The sequence below is a fragment of the Python bivittatus genome, unplaced genomic scaffold (assembly GCF_059951505.1).
Source record: "Python bivittatus isolate LINGU-HERP-01145 unplaced genomic scaffold, Pbiv_v1 ctg000610_np1212, whole genome shotgun sequence".
Classification (NCBI taxonomy): Eukaryota; Metazoa; Chordata; class Lepidosauria; order Squamata; family Pythonidae; genus Python; species Python bivittatus.
In genome coordinates, this window is record NW_028277088.1 from 34,344,129 (window position 1) to 34,366,444 (window position 22,316).

A 22,316-nucleotide genomic window follows, 5' to 3' on the forward strand; every position below is an offset into this window, starting at 1 on the left:
GGCATTACAAGGGGGAAAGTGTAAAAGCTCTTCTGGTGTTTTTGGGGACAATACTGTACGGGTAATGTGCAGGAGCCACACTTTTTTATGGGCTCACAGAATTAATATATGGTGGAACCTGGCTAAGACCTTGCAGGGCCATATATCTGGCATGTTGCTTGAAAGATTCTTTGGCCTGATCAAATCTCATTGGAATCAATACAATCAGGGAAAATCCACAATGGCTTAAGGTGGCACCAAGTAATTTCTACCAAGAAATCTGGTATTTGTCTTGGAGAGTCAAAGAAGCCAGATAGCTTGGGTTGAAAATTAGTTTGAGCCAGTAACTAACATGTGCTATTTGGGCACGACTTTTATGATTTCTGTGCTGTATGTTTGCAATGGAAGTTAAGGATTTGGTCAATATGGGTAGGTTTTCTGTAACCTTGGGTCTGCAAGTTAACATCACTCAGTGTGGTGATGAGGATGTCCAGGAGTGGGAGTTTGCCATCTTTCTCCATTTTTATAGTGCATCTGATCCCTGGGTATGTGTTATTGAGCGTGAAGGACATTATCAATTTGGTTTATCTTACATCCTTGACATGTGTATCAACAACATATCTAATCCATATTTTGAGTTTGATTTTAGGAAGAACCATACTTCCTAGGTGTTGCATAATTGCTTCTGCTATGTATCTTGAGACTGGGGATCCATAGGTGTTCCTCTGATTTGTCTGTACATATGGCTGTTGAACTGAAAGGAAGTGGTGAGAGCTCTTGTAGTATTAGACCTCAGCGTCAACAAAACTCAACAAAAGAATAAGCATTTTTTTCTTTTAAAAATGGCTGATAATTCATGAGATCTCCAAATCTTGCAAGATTTGGAAGTTTTTACATAAAACTGTAAGAGCATTAGCAGAAATGTGATAATCAAGGAAGAGCACAGTATGCTTGTTTGGGGCAATTTACCCATCATTACAAATTTCATCAAGGAACTTTCCAAAGTTTCCTTGGAACAGAAAGAAATATTCACATTTATGTAATATTTGTTTCATCTGTTATTTATCATTCTATTTATAACCCATCTAATTCAACAATCAAGCCTGCTTACAACAGCATACTAATATTAATAAGGCATTAAAATTAATAGCATAACTATGAAGTTGATGTATCCTTTTTACCCTGAATCAATATATTGGATAACAGCCTTATTATTAAAGAGGAAAAGGTATTTAGGACAGAAGATTGGCATCTATGATTATAGAAAAATAGTTCATAACACATGGTTCAAATTAAACAGGATGTTTTGAATGAACTTTGAAGAAATAAATTAACTAGCAAGTAAAGCCCTGGGGAGATCAAACAACTTTACTATCCCTATTATGTGTGAGTTTAGTAAAAATGGTTTTGCAAGTGCATGAGGCTTCATTCCGTATTACACTGATCTCAGTATTAAGTATATTTATATTTAATTTTCTGTACTGTTTTAAGTGTTGACTGTTTTTATTATTATTAGCCACCCAGAGTCACTGGTCTGAGATAGGTGGCTGTATAAATTAAATAAATAAATAAATAAATATTCAGTAATAAAATATATTTTACTAACATGAGCAGAAAGATCTCTATATATTGCCATCAAAAGAGCAAAAAAATATAATTTCCAGCTATCTCAAACCTTCTGAACTTATTTACATTTCTTTCAACTGAAGTAAATACATGAACCTTGCTGACTAGGACCATGTTTTCTAAATTATCAACGTACTTTACAGGAACAGCATCATAGTGTTGACTTAATTTATCTTTGTAATGGGACTTTTGTATTGATACAGAAATCCACAGAAAAGAGCATTCTTAGCTATAGTAAGGACAGTGAAGAGCTTGAAAAAGAAACAGTCCAAACTGGAGAAATGGCCACTAAAATTGCAAATCCAGTTCAATTATACGCAAGTATAAAATGATGTATGCTGGGACAAAAAAATTTGAACTGCTAGACTATTGGGATTTCTGATGTCAGTGACTCACCCGGAAAAAGGATTTTGGAGCATGGTGGATAGCTGAATAAAAATGTTGACTCAGTGTGTAGCATCAGTGAAAAAAGCAAGTTTCATATGGAAATCATTATGAAAGATACTGAAAATAGCTTTATAAAAATCTGCAGATTTAGCCATAATTGGAATACAGATGATCAGAGAGAGGTATGATTATCACAAGGTAGAGAAAAGGGCAAGTAACATATCCAGATGGACTTCCCTTCCTTTTCAGCCTTCTAATGTGCAAGAGGATGTGGTGACTGGACTGACAAGCTCCCACTATGCATTCACTGACACCTATTTCAATCTATCTAAATCCAAGATCACCGCAGACGGAGACTGCAGCCATGAAATTAAAAGATGCTTGCTCCTTGGGAGGAAAGCTATGGCAAACCTAGATAGCATATTAAAAAGTAGAGATGTCACCTTGCCGACAAAGATCCGCATAGTCAAAGCTATTGTTTTTCCAGTAGTAATGTATGGCTGTGAGAGCTGGACCATAAAGAAGGCTGACTGCCGAAGAATTGATGTCTTTGAACTGTGGTGCTGGAGAAGACTCTTAAGAGTCCCCTGGACTGCTAGGAGGTCAAACCAGTCAATCTTAAAGGAAATCAACCCTGATTGCTCATTGGAAGGATTGATAATGAAGCTCAAGCTCAGATACTTTGGTCACCTAATGCGAAGAGAGGACTCTGGAAAAGACCCTGATGCTGGGAAAGATTGAAGGGAAAAGGAGAAGAGGACGGCAGAGGATGAGATGGTTAGATAGCATCACTGAAGCAATGAGCATGAAACTGAGCAAACTCAGGGAGGCAGTGAAGGACAGGAAGGCCTGGCGCAATATGGTTCATGGGGTCACGAAGAGTCGGACACGACTTAACGACTGAACAACAACAAAATTTCAATCTACATTCCCTCATCTCGGATAGAGAGCCAGTTTGGTGCAGTGATTAAGGCACCAGGCTAGAAACCAGGAGACCATGAGTTCTAGTCCCACCTTAGGCACAAAGCCAACTGGATGACCTTGGGTCAGTCACTCTCACTCAGTTCTAGGAAACAGGCAATGGCAAACCACTTCCAAAATCTTGCAGAGAAAACTGCAGGAACTAGTCTAGGCAGTCATCAGGAATCAACACTAACTCGAAGGCACGCGCGTGCGCGTGCACACACACACACACACACACACACACACACACACACAGATCTCAGATATGGAATCTATATCTTCATAAGGGACAGATACACACAAATGCTCACAAAGGCCAACAGATCTCTCCCTTCCCTGCCCTCTGGAGAGGAAATATTTTGTAGTTTTAAAATACAAGCAGAAGTTGCTGGGATGCCTGAGATTAAGGGTTGTGTATTGTTTTAATTGGAATTGTTCACTTTGTTTTTATTTGGTTTTGGTTTATTATGAGCTACCCAGTGACAGTGTTCAGGTTGGGTGGCCACATTGATCGATCAATCGATCGATCAATCAGTCAATCAATGTGGAATTTCCAGAAAGGGTTATGTATGTAATAAATTGGCACAGAGATAAAATCTGTTCAAAAGTAGGCTATTATCTAGAAGAACAAGAAAAGGTTTGCTAAGAACTGTGAGAAATTTAATTTCTTTTTCTGTATGTGTATTTCAATTTAATTTATGTCTTTGGTGGTTATTGCTTCTATACAAGCTCAGTCATTTCATATTTTTATGTAACTAGGAATCTATTTATATGAGAATTGCTAAAGAGCAGCAAACCAGCATCATCTTTTTTTCAGTGTCTTATTTTCCTATACATTTTCTATGGGAGATCCCTTTAAGTTGCTTTCTGAGATTTGAACTACTCTATATTTTATCTCGTTTGCCATTCAATGTGGCACTGCTTGTGACTATTTAAAGCCAAAGGGGTATGTTATATTCTCTTTTGATTTTATTTCATTGATTTTATTTAATTAAAAGTTTGATTTTATTTACCTTGAGTGAAATTAGTCTATTTCCCCAAAAGGGAAGAGGAACTGATTTCCCTAGCCCTAGCATATACTTCAACACTACAGGGTCAGGAGGTGTCATTTATATAGCTGGATTCAGATTACTGGTTGGGACTGCCTCTCCCCAATAGTCTCCACCTGTCCCACCAGACCTGGCAGAATAGGCATGCTCCAGGTCTCCTTGGTGAAGCAATGTCACCTGGTCGGTCCCTTGAAGCATGCCTTCTCTGCCATGGTGCTTGCCCTAAGGAACATAGGTTGCCTCCAGAGATATGGAAAGCCCTGATTCTACTGGCCGCTCAGAAGGCTGGGAAGATCTGGCTCCCCCAGGCATTCATGATCTGACCATGCCAGAGGAGCCACAAAGAGCTCCCCCAATTCCAGATCACTTTGCCACTGCTCCAATAAGAAAACCAGATCAGGTGTGTGACCACTGTCCCTTATTGGGTCCTGGATGACCTGGGAAAGTCCATGAACTCCTGAGCCACCTTAGACCCCACTCCTAAGGAAGGCAGACTGAAATTTCCCAGACCTGAGGAATTTCACTGCCAGCCCTGAGACAGCATCAAGGAGCGCAGGCAGGGGTTGCTATGCAGCAGGGAGGCTGGTACAGCAGCAACAGTCCCGACTGATCCCTAGAGCCCAACTTAAGGAACAGTCTCACATCTGGCAACTTGTGGGGCAGTGCCCCTGAAAGCCATAAAAGATTCCCAAATGACAACTGCCACACCCCCACCTGGAGTCTTGGCTGATGCCACACCCTAAACCCAGCTGGGCACATTTCTGAGAGGGGAACCTCCCCCCAGACCCAGGGAGGTCTTGGTAATACACACCAGGTCAGCCTTCTCATCTGTGATTAAATAACAGATGAGGGAAACTTTATTACAGGCTGACCTGCCATTCAGTAGCAGCAGCCGAAAGCCAGGGCCTCTGAAGGCCTGCTGACCAGGAACTGAGGTTGAGATCTGGGGGCCAGAACATGAGACTGGTACAAGACACTGTGCTCGTTCCCTGAGAGCGGCTTGCCCCCAGCCTCCTACACCTTCCTATATCTGTCACCACCATATTCTGAGCCCCCAAACTTCTGAGTTCGCCACACCCTCTACCCTTACTTATGTTGATTATTTATTTTTAATTAGTCTTTATATTTGATTTTAATGGTTGGTTTTGTTGAACGCCATCCAGAGTTACAGTACCTTGTATGAAATGGGTGGCTATATAAATTTGCTAAAATAAATAAGATGTTAGTTACTAGAGCTCTGGCATAGATTTAGGTTGTGTGTATATTTTGAGATTTTTAATCAGGGCCTCAACTTTTTTTTTTTTTTAATGGTTTGAAACATTTCTTATTTCATTCACCACCCAGAGTTATATGGATAGGCCTTATACATTTGCTAAATAAATAAATAAATAAATAAATAAATAAATAAATAAGCAAGCAAGCTTTTTCTTTCTTTTCTTTCTTTCTCAAATTTGTCACCGCCCATCTCGTTAAAAAGCGACTTAAAATAATTTTCCCTTTTACTTGTAAAGCACACAAGGTGTGGAAGTCCTATCACAACCCCTGATAAAGGCACCTCCCTAGAAAATAAGTGGTGGCAGAAACTTCCAAGTCACTCACTAAGGCAAGCAGCACATCTTGGAGGACTGAGACTTCCACGTTCATTATCCGAGGCTCAGCCCTACCACTTTAGAGAGTATATTGGAAGTAAAATTCTGCACAATATGGAGAATAAAGTTTTTCTCCTTCTCTCCATAAAACCAAGATGATCCAATGAACCTGAACGGTGTGAAATTCAGGACTTTTAAAAGAAAATAGTTTTTCACAAGTAATTGGTGCAGTAATAGCATTAATTTGGGTGGCACTGAGAATTAGACAAATGTATGCAAGGAAGAGTTATCAGATGCTACTAACCATGATGACTATATATTATTTCTAATGTCTGAGATCACATGCCTCTGAATATCAGTTGCTGCAAAACACAAATGTGGTGTAATTATCCGTGTGTTTTGATTTTGGGTTTCCCATTTACAACTGGTTAGTTACTACAGAAAAAGAATGTTGGTCTTGGAGCCCTTTGGCATGATCCAAGATAGCAATTAAATTCTTATGTTCAAACTGTACCTCCCTATGGTCATCATCATTATCATCGTCATCCATTATCAACATCATCATCATCATCAAACCCACCCTTCACTTTGACGATAAACTGGGCTAAAGAAGAATGGTATTCACTTTTGGCATATTTTCTAGGCTGTAAAAAAAAAATACAAAATTGTGTGGTTTTATGTGTCAGTTACCACAGCAGATTTTGCATTTCTAAGAAATAAATATAACAGCATGAGAAAAAAAGCTAAATCCCTAACAAAAGCAATGAATGTAAATAAATAAATAAATAAATAAAAAATAAAAAATAATAAATAATTATGGAATCAATGTAGAGAAAATGAATTATCTTCCCCCGAATCCCTTGTTTCTTCTGCCTCTGATCTACTGTAAATAATTTTTGGATGCTATGCATATTTATAATCTGCACACATTGACTCAAATATTTTCACTGAATACAGAAAGCAACTCAGTATAATGAAGGAATGATTTCCCAATGCTAAATAAAACGCATAAATCCTAGCCACTGGGTAACTTACAGAATTTTTTGGAAAGCTTACTATTAAAACATCTGAAGTTGAACAGTTTTGTTTTCTTATTTACGGTTAACCAGAGACTTGATTGCATCTTTGAACACAATACAAACCAGGTTGTGGCATATTTTTGTCAACCACCCTTCCCAACACCAAGAAAGTATTGAGCAACAGGAATGAATATTAGTTGTTTTCCAGAAATATTCCATAGGCTTAGCCTGATATGGAAGGGAGAATGGGCAAAATCATTGTGCTTTGATCTAACATGATGATTCAAACTCCCAACTCAGCAAAATGCCAGTCTTATATTTTTCAGACTGAATTCCTTATTTGTACAATAAGAATAAAGCACTGACTCACATCATTACCTTCTTGTGGAAAAACAGTTTGTCTTGTCTCCATAACTTCAACCCTAATACCATATCTGTAAAATAAGAATAGCAATGACCTACCAGTTTGCAGTAAAAATGTGAGGCAACAATATTTCTATTAGGGATATGCTTGACTTCTGTTCTTTTTTAAAAAGCAAGTAAGTATCAGTCATGCTGACCTTAAAACAATGTTAAAATGGTAATAGGGGTTCAACATATTACTTCAAATTTAAGGATGAAATATGTATGCAGTAGATATAACTTTACAATTGAAGGCTGTATTAAATTTAATGAAATGGGAATCAGGAGGAGACTTAGAAAAAGAGGCCACGGCTCCACTCTTTGTTGTGATTATGGGAATGGTTTCAGAGAAAGTTGAGAGAATGTGGAATAGACATCTAAGTCTCTGTATCTCATTGGCCCATCAAATCTGATGGGTCTTTAACTTAATAAGATACATAGGTAGTAACTAATGGTCTTAACCCACTTCCACAAGTAATGAAATAATCTTCAGTCTATAATTCCAAGAGGTAATTTCCAGATAAGTTCATGCATTGTGCCAAGCAATTATGTGGTTTTATATTAGCTTAACGTATTGGACGGACACAGCTACTTTATGGCTTAGCCTGTGGCATACATTTGCCAAATATGTATTCGATAAACCAAAATTAAACAAGGGACTACTTTGGCCAATATGCAAACCAGGCTAACATATTAATTTCTGAGATCTCTGAATACATCATGTATCATTAAATGTATTGCAGATAATAACTAATATTACTTTGTTATTGTTTGGTTTTTAACATCATTGTCTTCATGCAAAACCTAAACCCAGGACAAGCCGCCATAGTCCAGATGGCACATGGTGAAACAGACTAGCTTTAGGTCATCAAAGGAATGAGACAAGGCTGTATACTCTTGCCTTATTTATATGCTGAATTTATATTGAGGGATCCTGGATTGGAAGAAGATGAGCATGATTTTAAAACTGGAGCAAGAAACATCAATAACCTGTGCTATGCTGATAACACTACTCTGCTAGCTAAAATTGCAAATGATCTGCAAGCTCTAGTAATGAAAGGCAAGGAACACAGTGGGAAAAAAGGGAACAAAAATTAAATATAAAGAAGATTGTGTGCAGCAACAGGTGTAGCAACCAGCCATAGAACTGACAATGAAGATACTGCAGTGGTAGTTTCTGCCTTTTAGGATCGACTATCAACAATAAAGGAACCAACAGTCAAGAAATACAGACTAGCACTTGATAGAGTAGCAATGAAAATCTTAGAAAAGATATTCAAATGCCATTTTGTTTATACTCACAAAAGCAGATCTGTACCTGCAATGGGTTTCCCTGTGACACTCTATGAATGCAAAAGTATGGAAGCAGGACAGAAAAGTATTCTTGTGTTTCTGATGTTGGAGAAAACTCCTGAGAATACCAATGGGTAGGCAAGAAAATAAACAAATGGATCACAGAACAAATCAATCCAGAGTCCACACTCACACAAATGATCAGGCTCAAATTATCGTATTTTGGACACATTATGCAAAGACATAGCTCTTTTGATAAGTCTATAATGCTGGAATGGTATAAGGAAACAGAAGAAGTAGTTGACCAGCAGCAAAGAGGGTAGATTTAATTACAGCAGTGATGGGAAGATCTGAAGGGCCAGGCTGGGGACAGATCATCCTGGAAAAGGCCTATTTAAAAGGTTAACAAGATGGCACATAATCAATTGATCTTCTTTCTTCACAAATATGAATATGAAGAAAAAAACGAAAAGAGCAGTGCCACTGTAGAGAGAATACTACTTCGCCCCTCCTCTTAACTATCAAATATCTGGTTCACCAGTTTAACAGGGTATAGTTTCAAACTTAATTTAGCAACCACCTGATTTGTTAGCAGTTGTATGTGCTGAAATAAAAACTGCATTACACAAAAAAATTAACTCACTAGTTTGTCTTAACTGTCTATAACAAGAGTTCTCAAACTGTGAATCACACTTTCTAGTCATTGTTATTTTGATCAAGGTTTCAAGCCATGTAGGCAAAGCTGTCAAAATTTGCTCCTACTTTGCCTGGGTAAGCCCTTTTGCAAGCTTGCTCAGGCACAGCAGTGAGCAAAGCCCAGAGTTAATCTTGAGAGAGGGCCATCTGTTAAAATCCCCCACTAATACAGGCACGTTGATTAGTGGATAATTTTATGTCAGCCAGTGACTTCCAGCACATCATGTAAAAGCATATTCATATTTTTTGGAGTGTCTGTAGAACTGGTACTTGTTAGTGAAGTTCAGAACTTTTAGCCATTATTTTTAAATTCTATCTTTTCAAAATGGAAAAAGTTTTTTTGACAGTAAGAGAAAAGCTAAAGATGATCAATGTACTTGTAGCAACCATAAACTTAAGTCAAGAAAGCATAATGAAAATTACCTATCTTTTTAAAATATATTTTTATTACAGAAATGTTTAATGACATAGAACTGTAAGAGAAAAAAAAAGATAATAAAGAATAGTAAATAGTGAAAAAAGAAAACAGAAAAAGAAATAGAAAACAAAAAGAAAAGGAAAAGGAAGATTATAAAGAAGTGGCTTCCGATCTTCTTGACAGCGGTTATAGATACATTTTTATTTTGCCCTCTCTCTAAGGTTACATGATAACTTCCTTCTTTCTATAAGCTACCCTTTCTAATTTTAAAAGCCATAAATCACAAGTTCATTTTTCTCTTTTTTCAGCAAAAAGTGCATAAGGGGTTTCCAGTCACTAATAAATGTAGTTGTTGATCTTTCTCTAATCAAACAGATTAATTTTCAATCTCTGCTAGTTTTGTCATCTTTACCAACCATTCCTCTGTGGTAGGTATTTCAGAGTCTTTCCATTTTTCCACATATAATACTCTTGCAGCAGTAATCATATATAAAAATAATCTTCCACGGCTCTTTTCTAATTGACTGTCCATTAATCCCAGTAAGAAAAATGCTGGTATCAGTTGAATGTTGATTTTTAAATTCTTTGTATCATTATATGTATTTGACCCAGAAATTTCTGGCTTTTTTATAAGTCCACCAGGCATGCTAAAATGACCCTTCAAATTGTCCACATTTTCAACATAAATCTGAAGTATCTTTATATATTCTAGACAATTTTTCTGGAGTCATATACCAACGGTACATCATTTTATAAAAATTATCTTTTAAATTATAACAATGTAAATTTCAATCCTTTTAACCACATATTTTCCTAGTGTTCCATCAATATGTTGTGTCCAAAATTCTTAGTCCATTTTATCATAGTTTTTCACTTGATTTCATCTTATATTTCCCATGTTCCTGTTCTAATAATTCTTGATAAGTTAACCATTTTTCTTTATCTATTGCTTCTTTCCTGTGAAATGCTTCTTGTGCTGAGACCCATAAAGGCATTTTTGGGACAGTCTGGGTTTATATCTGTTCCATATGCTCAATATGGCACTTCTAATATAATGATTCTTAAAATCTACATTAACCTTTATCATACCATAGAAGACCATGCCTTCCAAACCTCAGATCATGCTCTTCTAATTCTAAAATTCTCTTGTTTCTCAGCAGAACTTACTCTTTCATCCAGACTAAGCAGACTAAGCCAATTACAAAGATGAAGGTAAAAAGCAGGCTTCTCTCTTTTTTAATCTCTTTCACTTTCTCTATTCTCTTAAGGCTTTAGTCCAATTGATCTTTCTGTAGTTTAGATGACACAGTCTCATATTACACTTATCTCCTTATTTTGTAACTTCCATCTTTCCCAGGAAAGTCTAGTCTGTTTTTTTTCATTAATTCCAAGTAATGCCAAAAGCACTTTTGCCAAAATATTTATCTTTCAGATTGATACCTTCCTCTTTATCCTGTAACTTTCTTAGCCAAAATCTCGATTAAACTGTTTGCTGATATTTTAAATAGTTTTAAAAAGTATTATTTTCCTCTTTGTTTCACTTTTTGTAATCCAGAAGGAAGGCTGACTCAATGAGAAGTGTTCTTTGTCCTGCTGTTTTCAAAGACCTCTTTTCAACTGTAAACTCAAGATATCCTGAAGTGATTAGGAAAGTGAGTGGTCAAACTTAAGGTCTTTTAAAAGGCTGCGCATTGTAAGTGCGAGCGAACTGTTTCTCCTTGACTGCCAGCTGCTCTACTCACAAGAAGACCGCAAGACTTCCATCCTGCACTCTCCTCATGAGGAGCAGCTGTCTGGGGCACATGTGGGCAATCTCCCAGTCTCTCTTTCATCCAGAAAGACTTTTGCCACCCAGAAATCACCACTGGCTGCCATTCACTATCACTGCGCCATCTCCACTACTTTGGAGTCGTCTAGTCCACCATAGAACCTCACCTGGAAGCCCGAAAATGACCTGTCTTTTATTAAGATTTCTTACCCTAACCCTAATGTTAGCCTAATGAAATCATTAGTTTTATTTAGGGAAGGGAGACACAAATTAGTTTATAAATTAGGTGGGCATGGTATTTCAAGGTTTATGAGTGTCTGGTGTGGGAATTTGAGGCATTTATTCTTCATACCTCAGTGGGGGTATTTATGATGCAGCTCCTGCTAATACAGTGGTACCTCTACTTACGAACTTAATCCGTTCCGTGACTCTGATCGCAAGTCGAGTTGGTCGCAAGTCGAAGTAAATTTTCCCATAAGGTTCAATGTAATTACCGTTAATCCGTTCTGGCGTCTGCAGACCACGCGTCAGGGGCGGAAAAACTGCCGCTGACCACGTGGCAGGGCAGAAAAAATGGTCACGGACCACGTGTCAGGGGCAGAAAAACGGCCGCGGACCACGTGGAATGGGCGGAAAAATGGCTGCGGACCATGTGGAACGGGAGGAAAATGGCTGCGGACCACGTGGAACGGGCGGAAAAATGGCCGCGGACCATGTGGCACGGGCGGAAAATGGCCGCGGACCACGTGGAACGGGCAGAAAATGGCTCGTAAGTCGATGCGAATTCGTAAGTAGAGGTAAATTTTTGGGGACGGAGCTGATCGTATCTCGAAAATTTCATAAGTAGGGGCATTCGTAAGTAAAGGTACCACTGTACTTTGTAGTTCGCAGTTAAGGAGCAAGTATTAACTCTGCTCATTTTACAGACATATAAAGAAAGCTATCCCTATCTCTACCCTCTTATCATTATGATTATGACTGCACTTTTTCGCAGAGCTTTCAGAGAAGAGACTGCTATATAGGCAGACCACACTTTGGTGGGGCTTGGTGAGCATGTATTTATGATGGTGTTGCATTAACTGGTTTATTTATGTTTTATTGTTTTACAATTATAAGCTATGTAGGATTGATTGAGCAGTCAGCATACAAATAAATGTAAATAAATAAATATAAATTAATAAACAAACACAGATCCTACACCAATGTATAGTATAGTACTAGAATCAAATTGACTACATAAACGGAAACAGGGGGAGGAAAATATTATCTAGTAAACTGGATACTCTCAGGTGCAGACTGTAAAACAGATCATGAATTATTAGTATCAAATATACAACAACAACAAAATTATGTATATTCATGAAATTATATGGCAATAATTGACAAGCAGAAATTCATATACTTGGTCATGTAATGGAAGTGGATGATGGATTGGGAAAAAATGACAATGCTTGGCAAGGTTGAAAAAAGTAGAAGAACAGGGAAACAAGAGGTAAGGGAGGTGGGCTGGATCAGAGATATCACTGGAGTGTCCCTGGAAGAGCTGAGACTGAGACTAGCAGCAGGTTGAAATGGAGGGCAACTGTTCATACTAATTAGTAGGCTGGCCCAATCAGCCATCCAATCAACATCCAAGCAAGCAAGCAAGCAACCAACCAGGAACTGTGCTAGGATTTGGATTCATTGCAAGTTGGGCTAACTAGAAGGAAAAGCTAAAATTTCTATTAGTCTGGCTTAGTGTAACATGTTCCTTATAACCTTCAAGCATTACTGTACATTTGAGTTTTATTTTAGGACTGTGCAGTACTTTGGATTCTGTTTCCAAAAGCTGCTTCAGAGCATGCAGATATGCAATTTTAGGAAAGTATACCGTGGCTTTAAGATGTTGCAGACAGGTGCTATATTCACGCTCTTGTGTGCTTTGAAATAACCTCTGGTGAGTGAATCCAAAGTGCTGCACAGGACAGTGTACAACATGTAAGATATAATGGATCTACTAGATCAGAGCATTAAAAAACATGGTAAACATGTGATTTTGACTGTTGAAGTGTTTTTAATCTAAAAATATTGCATTGTGTTTTCAAGCACTATATTTTCAAGTATGCAAAATATATTAAACAAATCATGTATGCACATACAAAATAGGAAATGCTAGTTTCAAATATGTCTGTTCTTCAGACAATTCCTGGAATGCTGGGGTCATGCACTGTAATCGTTTACCACATCTATTTTCAGTTTAATCAGAAAGATGAATCTTTTAAAAAGTTACCAGGAAAAGAGGCTAAAAGCAAGCATGTCTTCTGGGCACGCCATGAAACACTCCTGTTATATTCACAATGTTGTTATATCAATGCAAAATGCAAAGTAAAAATGAACAGGCATATTTTGAAAAAACAGCCAAGAGCATGTTTATTTTTACACCATGGTACCCAATGAAAATTTCCACAATTCTTTTGTTTTACAAATGCTTTCAAAACATTATTACTATATACTATAGGAGCATTCCTGTCCATTCTTTTCTTTGTTTTAGATATCTACATCAAGCTCAATAAACATATTGTTTTCTGGACACTTAAAAAAACAAACTAAGAACTGAGTTAAATACTTTGCAAAAGGACTTTATTGTAAAGTATTAGAATATTTTTGAGGATGGAAATAACTTTAGTTTCATAACACTTAAATAAACTCTTTGAGAAATAAATAGGGTTATAACATGATCATCTTGGACATTTATACTTACACAACTGAAACACTTTAAATTTCATTATTTGAAATAAACTGCTTTAGGTTAATTTAAAAATACAAAACATGTATGAGGATCTTTTTTAATTAAACCTTTGTAATGCGTGATTAGCATACTGAAAGTATGTTCAACGTAGCAATAGTACATTCTTACCCATTTTCATTTTTATGATTCTATTACTGCTTAAGACTTGTGCTAGACTAGTTTCCTGTTGGACTGAAAGCAAGAAATTAAAATGTTTAACCAATAAATTTGAAAGTATAAAAACCAAAGGAAATGTGGCTGAAAAGACTGCTTCGGTTTAAGTACTTCTGCTTTGTAAGTACAGACATTTCTCTGTTCTGTACTTTATTCCCTGTAAAACATATACTGTACATATACATGGCAGACATTATCTCTTTCCCTCAGTTAAAATGCATCTGCAACCCATGCTGTTGTAACAGATTGTGCTATTAACAGCCTTGGAAATAAATGCCTGCAACAGGGTGTGGCAATTGCTCTTTCTATGCATTTGCTTTCCAAAGCACACTCAGTGGGTATGTAGCATTACAGGATGAGCTGAGTTCTCTCAAATGATTCCAACAATTCAGCAGGGCCAAGAAAAGAGAACCTACTTTGGAAAAGTTAGGAAGGTCTGCAGAGCTTGCAAATTTAAAAGCAAGTTGTTATAGAACTCAGCTGTGAAAGAAGATTCTGCTTTTTTTACAGGATAATCTATGAGATTTTAAATCAATTGCATCATATTAACTTCTATTAAACTTATTTCTGTTCTGTGCACCCTAAAGATGCTGAATGTATCTGTCCTTTTCTTATACAAAGAATGGGGAAGGAGTTGTTGCACAGCAATCAGATTGCTGTGCTCAATTGGGTGGCAGGATCTAGCTGACCTTGGTTGCTATGAAAAAGTTAAGCAGGGCTGGATTTGCTTAGAACTTGGATACCAAGGGCGCAGATTAGATTGGGAAATTGAAAGAACATCCTGGAAGAAGGCTCTGCGTTGTTGCCAAGAAAGTTAGACATGTCCACGAAATCGCAATTTGAATAAATTTGGAAAACTAGAATTTGGTAACTCTTGTTGTTGTTATAATATTTATTTAAATTGCATGGCTAACTTAAATAAAGAAATGCAATGGGTTCTATAGATTTAGTAAATCCCAGTGGCCTTCCTGTTCATGGTTTTGCATTCACATTTTATTATTTTGCAAGCATTTTCTATCAACTTACTTTCTTAATAAGGTCTGGCATTTTTGATTTATCTGGAAGTTGATCTGAGAAGAAGCAACTTTCTATCTCCAAAGTATTCCCTTCATTGGCAGGTTCCTTTTGCAAAGATCTAAAAAGAAAAGAGCTCTCAATTATGACATAGCAACAAAATTATGAAGTTTTATGCAAAGTTTGGAATATATAACTTAGATTGATTTTAGTTCCTAGGGCAGTGATGGCAAACCTATGACACACGTGTCAAAGGTGATACGCCACAATGTTTTGGGTGACACACCAGCATTCACCAACACCCAACAGCAACTATTCTCCCTGTTTGAGTTACCAAAGAAACTGAGTTTGTTTTACTCGTATTTCATTTTTGTAATTATTTGATGTTTCTTTATATAATACACAGCAACACACATGATTGGACTATATTTTTTTAAAAAATAAATGAATATGTAAAGAATCGTTTCTCTTTTGTTTGGGGGGGGGCACGCCAGCAGAGTCAATTTAGGCATTTTCTGAATTTTTGACACATCAGGCCCAAAAGGTTCACCATCGCTTTCCTAAGGTAACAATGTCACGGGGCATCAAATTATACAACAGGGAATTATAGAAATGTATGGATTTCCTGTAACAATAAGTAAAGGAATATAGTCCTGAACTAGAATTTGGTATATTTGAAAAACACACCATCCTTATTGTCACTCAGTATCACAGAATATGAATTTACACATTTAATGTCTAATTTACATATAATTCAACCCTTTTCCAACCTCACATTAAATTCTTCTCTCATAAATCTTTTTAAAATACCACTCTTAATAAAATATTGCCTTGCTTGCACATACTGCTTTAAACCCACAGTTATGCAGTTTTTAAATCTGATAAAAAAAGATCTCATTTCTTGAGCTACCAAAAATTGTTCTAATCTGGACAAAAAATACAAATTTGCTCTTGAGCCAAAACAGTAGCTAAATATTAGCCAAACAGCAGGCAGAGTAAAACTTAATCTTTCGAATTTTCTAACCATATCAGTTTCAGTTGTCAGACATATATATCCCTGCTCACCAAAGAAGAAAATGGTCCCTAGGAATTTCCTAAAATTCTAACACATTCAGAACTATGGAACAGGGGAAATAAAGAGTGAAAATGACTGTCAAGGCAGCCTAGGATTAGAGTATTCCTATGGGACATTATGGAGGAGGGTAGGCGGGCAGGTGGACAGGCAGGAAGGAAAGAAGAAAGGAGGGAAGCCATAACATACCACTTTATCCTAGCTGACCTTTTTCTCTTACTATTGTACAACTTTGGAACTACAAACTTCATGACATTACACACAGTCAATCTGAAATTAAAATCTAAGGTAGGTTCTTTTGTAGCTTTCAAGTGATCACTGATTTGTTTTTCTAAAGAAGAATGTAGAAAAAATGCTAATTTAATTCAGTAAACGGGAGAGGTAAGTGGGTACTCAGAATGGTACTTTCAGAATATTTCAAGGACTGAGCATCACATTGATCTTCAGGAAGTGATGAACATGAACAGCTTCTAATTAAGAAAAGTTTTAGTTTTTCAAAGCAAAGACACATATATCCCCTACTTTGAACATGAACAGCTTCTAATTAAGAAAAGTTTTAGTTTTTCAAAGCAAAGACACATATATCCCCTATTTTACTGTTAAGCAACTTGAATTAGTCAAAATATTCTTCCTTGTGATTAATCAGAATTCTCTTGAAATCTGAATTGGTTTAGGTTCTGCTCTCCAGAGTGACAGAAAACAGCCCATACTGTAATAGTATGCAGGATAACCTGGGGGACAGGACTTCGTATTCTTACTCTTATGCTAATAATCTTCAGAGGCACCTTAAAATTTAATGGGACTACTTTTCCCTGTCCCAAATTTTACTGCAAATCTCTGGCTTGTATTAGTAATATTTAATGTGATATACAATATACAATATTGATACAATAAACATTCATCAGTTACAAACCAAGATATCACACTTACCTGCCTCTGGATTCTGGTCTCTCTAGCTCACACATTCAAATGCTTTGTTATATTAATGTTACTAGCCTCAAAATATCTTGGATTTTTACAGAAAGATTTGAGAACATTTACTGATTTTGCCTGGAGGCAAAATTAATAAACATATTAATATTTTTACTTTGTGTGAGGTTTTGTATTTTCATGGGAAGCAACTGAGATTGCAAGATGAAGATTAAGTGCAATTCACAGTTTTTTAATAAGTGAGAATGCTTCTCTTTAATTGCCTTTGTATGGCATGGAAGCTAAATAAATACAACATATCATAGATGTATTTCCATTTGATGATCAGATAGAACTCTCCAAAGGCACCAGAGTTGCAACAGAATCAAGCCCCATCATGTGTCCATGGGTTTTGATTCAAACCAGAGACTCAATCTGATACACTTTTAGAGTGTTCTGTAATCTGTGCAAATAACCTTGTTTATAAAATGGCCTACGGACTGGATGGTTGAATAGTGTAAGAGGAGAATGCTCTAGATATGGATGTTAACACTGCTATTCTACTCTCAAAATATATTAATTCTTCTTTCCTAATCTTGCTTTTAAATAAAGGACCTATGTAAGTGCGACTGATTTTATACAACCCTTCTGTATGTCCACATTTCCAGTATTATGACAAAATTACCCAATAATAATGATGATGCATTACCTAAAATCTGATCACACAATATCCTCAAGCCAATGTGTCAAGGTTCTAAATGAAAAGACTTTCACCTGCTAGTTTCAAAAGGTCCTTTCAACTGGAAACATCAGAAATTAAACCAGAAATATTACGCATTCCTGTTCTGCTAAAAAATCTCAGTGCACTGTATATGAGACGTTATCTTCATATCTAGTTTGTAAGAAAAGTTAAGCCTAAGGATAATTGAATAACACTGGGCTTTACTTAGAGAAAATAAGAACAATCAACAAATTACTAAAAAGAAAACAAAACTCTGTAAACCTATTAAAGTTATGCCTTTTAAAGCTTTTACAGAAATTGTTCTTACATAGATAAATGTTTAATTGAACAAGATATGTTAAACACACAAAAGCAATTATCTGATAATCAGAAAACAAGATGACAGAAAAAGTTTGCCAAAATATCTTTCTGAATCTGTAAATGACCTTTTTATTATGCTTATTTCCTTCTCAGTGATACATAACCTACTTCTCCCCCATGTTCCTATTCTAGCAATATGCTTGGTGAATCAACTTGTAAAGGAGACAGGCACTCTAATAAGCCAGCGCTACCTAGCAATTCCTCCTCTGCACAGAGCTTTCCTGAAAGTGTAAATCAGTGTGAATCAGTTCTGTCATGTGAGAATCACTGAGAACAAGCAGTCCCAAGATGAAAATTCACATCTACAACCTCTTTATACCTGTCACCAACAAAACTCTTTTTATAATTTTGAAATTTCCTCATCAACCTTTCGTACTTATTTCATAATTAAAACATTTCTTGGATTTCCGTCCTGCCTCAGTTCATTTCAAGGCCTTGCCTGCACATCAGGCATTATTTCTTGTTAGATAGAAAGTATTCGAAACGCAAGGTGATAATGAGATTGTTTGGGTGGAATCCTTGGTGATTTTATATTTGTGAGAGAGAGTTTGTATATGGAATATCCAAGTAAAAGCAGGATTGTCTGTAACTTTCCTTAGTCTCCTTTGTTCATGAACTTGTACTTGATTGTTCTTTAGTTTCATATAGAATTAAATGGTAAACAGTGTACTAATTAATAACTTGGATTATTATTCAACTATAGGACAATAAAAAAATTAAGAAAATTCACGGTATGATTCAAAGGTATGCTTAAGAGATACTCAGAAGGTGAAAGGAAAAATATGCCTGATATGGGAGATTATAAAATTTGACTAATTGACCTTAAAAGTTGTTGGTGGCCATGATACTAGAGTATAAAGTCATAATGTCTCTGAATTTGCTAACATTAAGCATCACTGCGTTGCTCAATTTTTATTAAGCTGCCTGTTATGAGTATTTCTGAGTTCATAATTAACTCTGAAATATTAACAGCACCAACAGTAACATTTCATTCTGCTAGAAGAGCCTTCTTTGACTGGGGCATCTTCTGGTTGTGGGGACATGCTGACTGAAAGTTCTGGGAGTTGAAACACACACATCTGGAGAATATTCCAGGTTGGGCGAAGCCAAATTAAAAAGTACATAGTCTCTAGCAATTACTGCAACATGCCACAATTATACTGAAAACTTTTTATTTTATTATTTATTACTGCAATTTATATTCTGTTCAGTTTCAAAAAGGCTCTAAGCAACTAACAAATTATATAAAACCTAGAATAAAAGTAACAAGGAAAACAATATTATCCTGAAACCAACAGCAACATTAAACCTTACTATCCATTCCTTCCACCAAGGAAAATTAATCTTAACAATTTAACAAGTCTTAACTGCAGGAAAGACACCCACTATACCAGTGTTGTCCAAACTTGGCCACTTTAAGATGAGTGGACTTCAACTCCCAGAATTCCCCAGCCAGCCTGGCTGGCTGGGGAATTCTGGGAGTTGAAGTCCACTCATCTTAAGTGGCCAAGTTTGGACAACACTGCACTATACTGACAAATCCCAAGACTTTTTGGAACAGCCAGGGCTTAATGACTTTCCTGAATGCCAATATTGCATTATATAAACATGCAATGTGATTGTGTAATGGCATTGTGACACAGATGCAAGTACATAAGCCATATCATCTGGAAGATGATTTCATGATTTACATGCCATAATTTGCTCCCCTGCAGATGCCCACATATGTCTCAACTGGCACCCCAAACACCATCCAACTTCTCCTAAAGCTTGTGTATCTTTTTATTCACCTACCACTATCTAGCAGCAGCTAAAAATCCTAGACTTGATTTTTTTGCATAACACATTATATATTTCAAAAGCAACATTTCTCTAAATATTGTGATGCAGTTCTCAAAAATAAAAATGCATATAATAGTGAAAAGGATACACAAAATACATATTTATCAAAACACACCAAATGCATTATATTAAGGCAAACTGTTTCCAAACTGCTTCCAGTAGGTAATAGGGTCTATATAAATGTTATATATTAGGAGAAATACACAATAATTACATATATTTTAATGCAAACTTTAGAAAATATTTTCAGTTTGGTGTGATAAAGGAGAACCTGAACTTAAGACTGCAAAAAAGAAAAAGGGCAAAATAACTGATACATCCAACCAGCATAAGAGGGGGAAAAGTAGTAGTCGTGTGGTTCTAACAGTCAGTGAAAAATTATCTGATGTCACACACCTGCATTTTATAACACTCAGTGATATAATTTCTAGATAATGTACCTGATTAGTGACTAGATCAGAGTTTTTTAAACTTGGCAACTTTAAGATGTGTGGACTTCAACTCCCAGAATTCCCCAGTCAGCATGGAGTTGAAGTCCACACATCTTAAAATTGCCAAGTTTTAAAAACACTGCACTAGGTGAATCCTATATAATAGCCTCCTTGATCGGAGCCATTTCAGAATTCATATAATAGCTTGTTTATATATCTCTATTCTTCTTTTAATGTCTGTTAGCTTCCACAGTGAACAGGATCAGATAACCAACCTCAGTGTGAATGGTAAATTCATACAACTGCCTGAGAGGACTGTACCATGACAGTGATCTGTCACTAGTTTCAATAAGCCTTCTCCAAGATACAAACATAATAGCTTTAAATCTCCATCTGTCGGATTAAAAATAAATTGGAACAAAAACTAAAATACTAATGCCAGCACATAATATTTCAAGTATTACATGACACATATTAAACACATTTCTCTGGAAAAAAAATAAAGCAAAATCAAATGATTCCAGCTCGGATATGGAACTGATATATTATAGATTGTAAAGGATGAAAAACAAGCCACAGACACAGGGAGAGCTAGAGGAACACAGGAACAGTGTTAAAAACAAATGATTCTTGAAGACTGCGCCCTGTATGGAGTAGCTTAAAAACAAGCTGTGCTGTGCCACAAAGATAAAGGCTAAAAGCCTTTTAGAGCATAGCAGGCAATCTTGACTACATTTAAAGGATGTACAATTGCTGCTTAATGAATTTGCACTTACACCTGAGCCTCCAATAATCTTGGCTTTTAGTTACATCAGATGACAATTTTCACTGACTATAAGCTCTTCAGCAAAATGTCAGAACTAGACATTTTTTATTACCATCTATTTTTTTTTAGCTAATCTAAAACTGTATACAATATAGCCACAAATTGTATATGTATTTTGGTTAACAAAAATCCTTCCTAACCAAGCAATTTAACTGAAAATACTTTGTTCTATATTGCATGAAGTCCTAAACATTTCAGATGCAAAATGCTTTACTTCAACCGATAATCATAAAAATGGTTGATGGACTCATAGCATACATGTAACTGTAAAACACAGACACACACACACACACACACAATTTTTTACCATGTTCTCATGGTTTATGAAAACAGACAACCATCTCAAGTGAAAACCAAGTTTATTTGGCAGTTGCAGCTATTTGGTTTTTTTAACAGAAAACTGCTCCATCTGAGCCTCCTCTATGTATTCTGTTAGTAGTGCAGGTGTTACCTTGTGTGGTTCTTCTACTTTGGTAATGTAACATCCAAAAACTTAAATCTATATAGATTTCAGGTTGTGTAATTTAAGAGTCTTGAATATGAATGTTTGTGCTCTTGGTAGCCATGTGGTCAGATCAACACACCTGAGCTAAAACCATCAGGCATTCTGGGTTTTTTTTTTTTTTGTTTGGCCTTCAAGTCAGTCTTGCTTCTACTCCAGCATCTTAAACTTAGACTAAACTACCTCTCTGGTGCACAAACAACCATAGGAAAAGCAAGAACAATATTCACAACAGAGGAGAGGCCAGAAATAGCTTCTGGCTGTGAAAGCTAGTCAAAATGTGTAGTTTAAAATTATTTTTATAAAAGTTTAATCAGCCATATGACATGGCAGATTCACAACACCCTCTCTAAATCCCCCCCTTCAAAATGTTTATTCATCTTTAACCACAAAATACATATTATTGAGAACAAATGTTTCTTAATTCAGTGTATCTCTATCTGAAAAGGAGCGTTAATCATGGGCCACAAAGGAATACCTAGTGTGGC

The 22,316-nt window shown here is 36.4% G+C and overlaps 1 protein-coding gene across 1 annotated transcript in view; it reads right to left on the reverse strand.

Moving 5' to 3' along the window:
- Positions 1–22,316, reverse strand: part of RFTN1 (raftlin, lipid raft linker 1) — a 111,579-nt gene that overhangs the window by 48,401 nt on the left and 40,862 nt on the right. Inside the window, exon 4 of the mRNA XM_007436295.3 lies at positions 15,157–15,265. Coding sequence (XP_007436357.1) covers positions 15,157–15,265 — 109 coding nt within the window. The remainder of the gene's footprint in view (positions 1–15,156; positions 15,266–22,316) is intronic.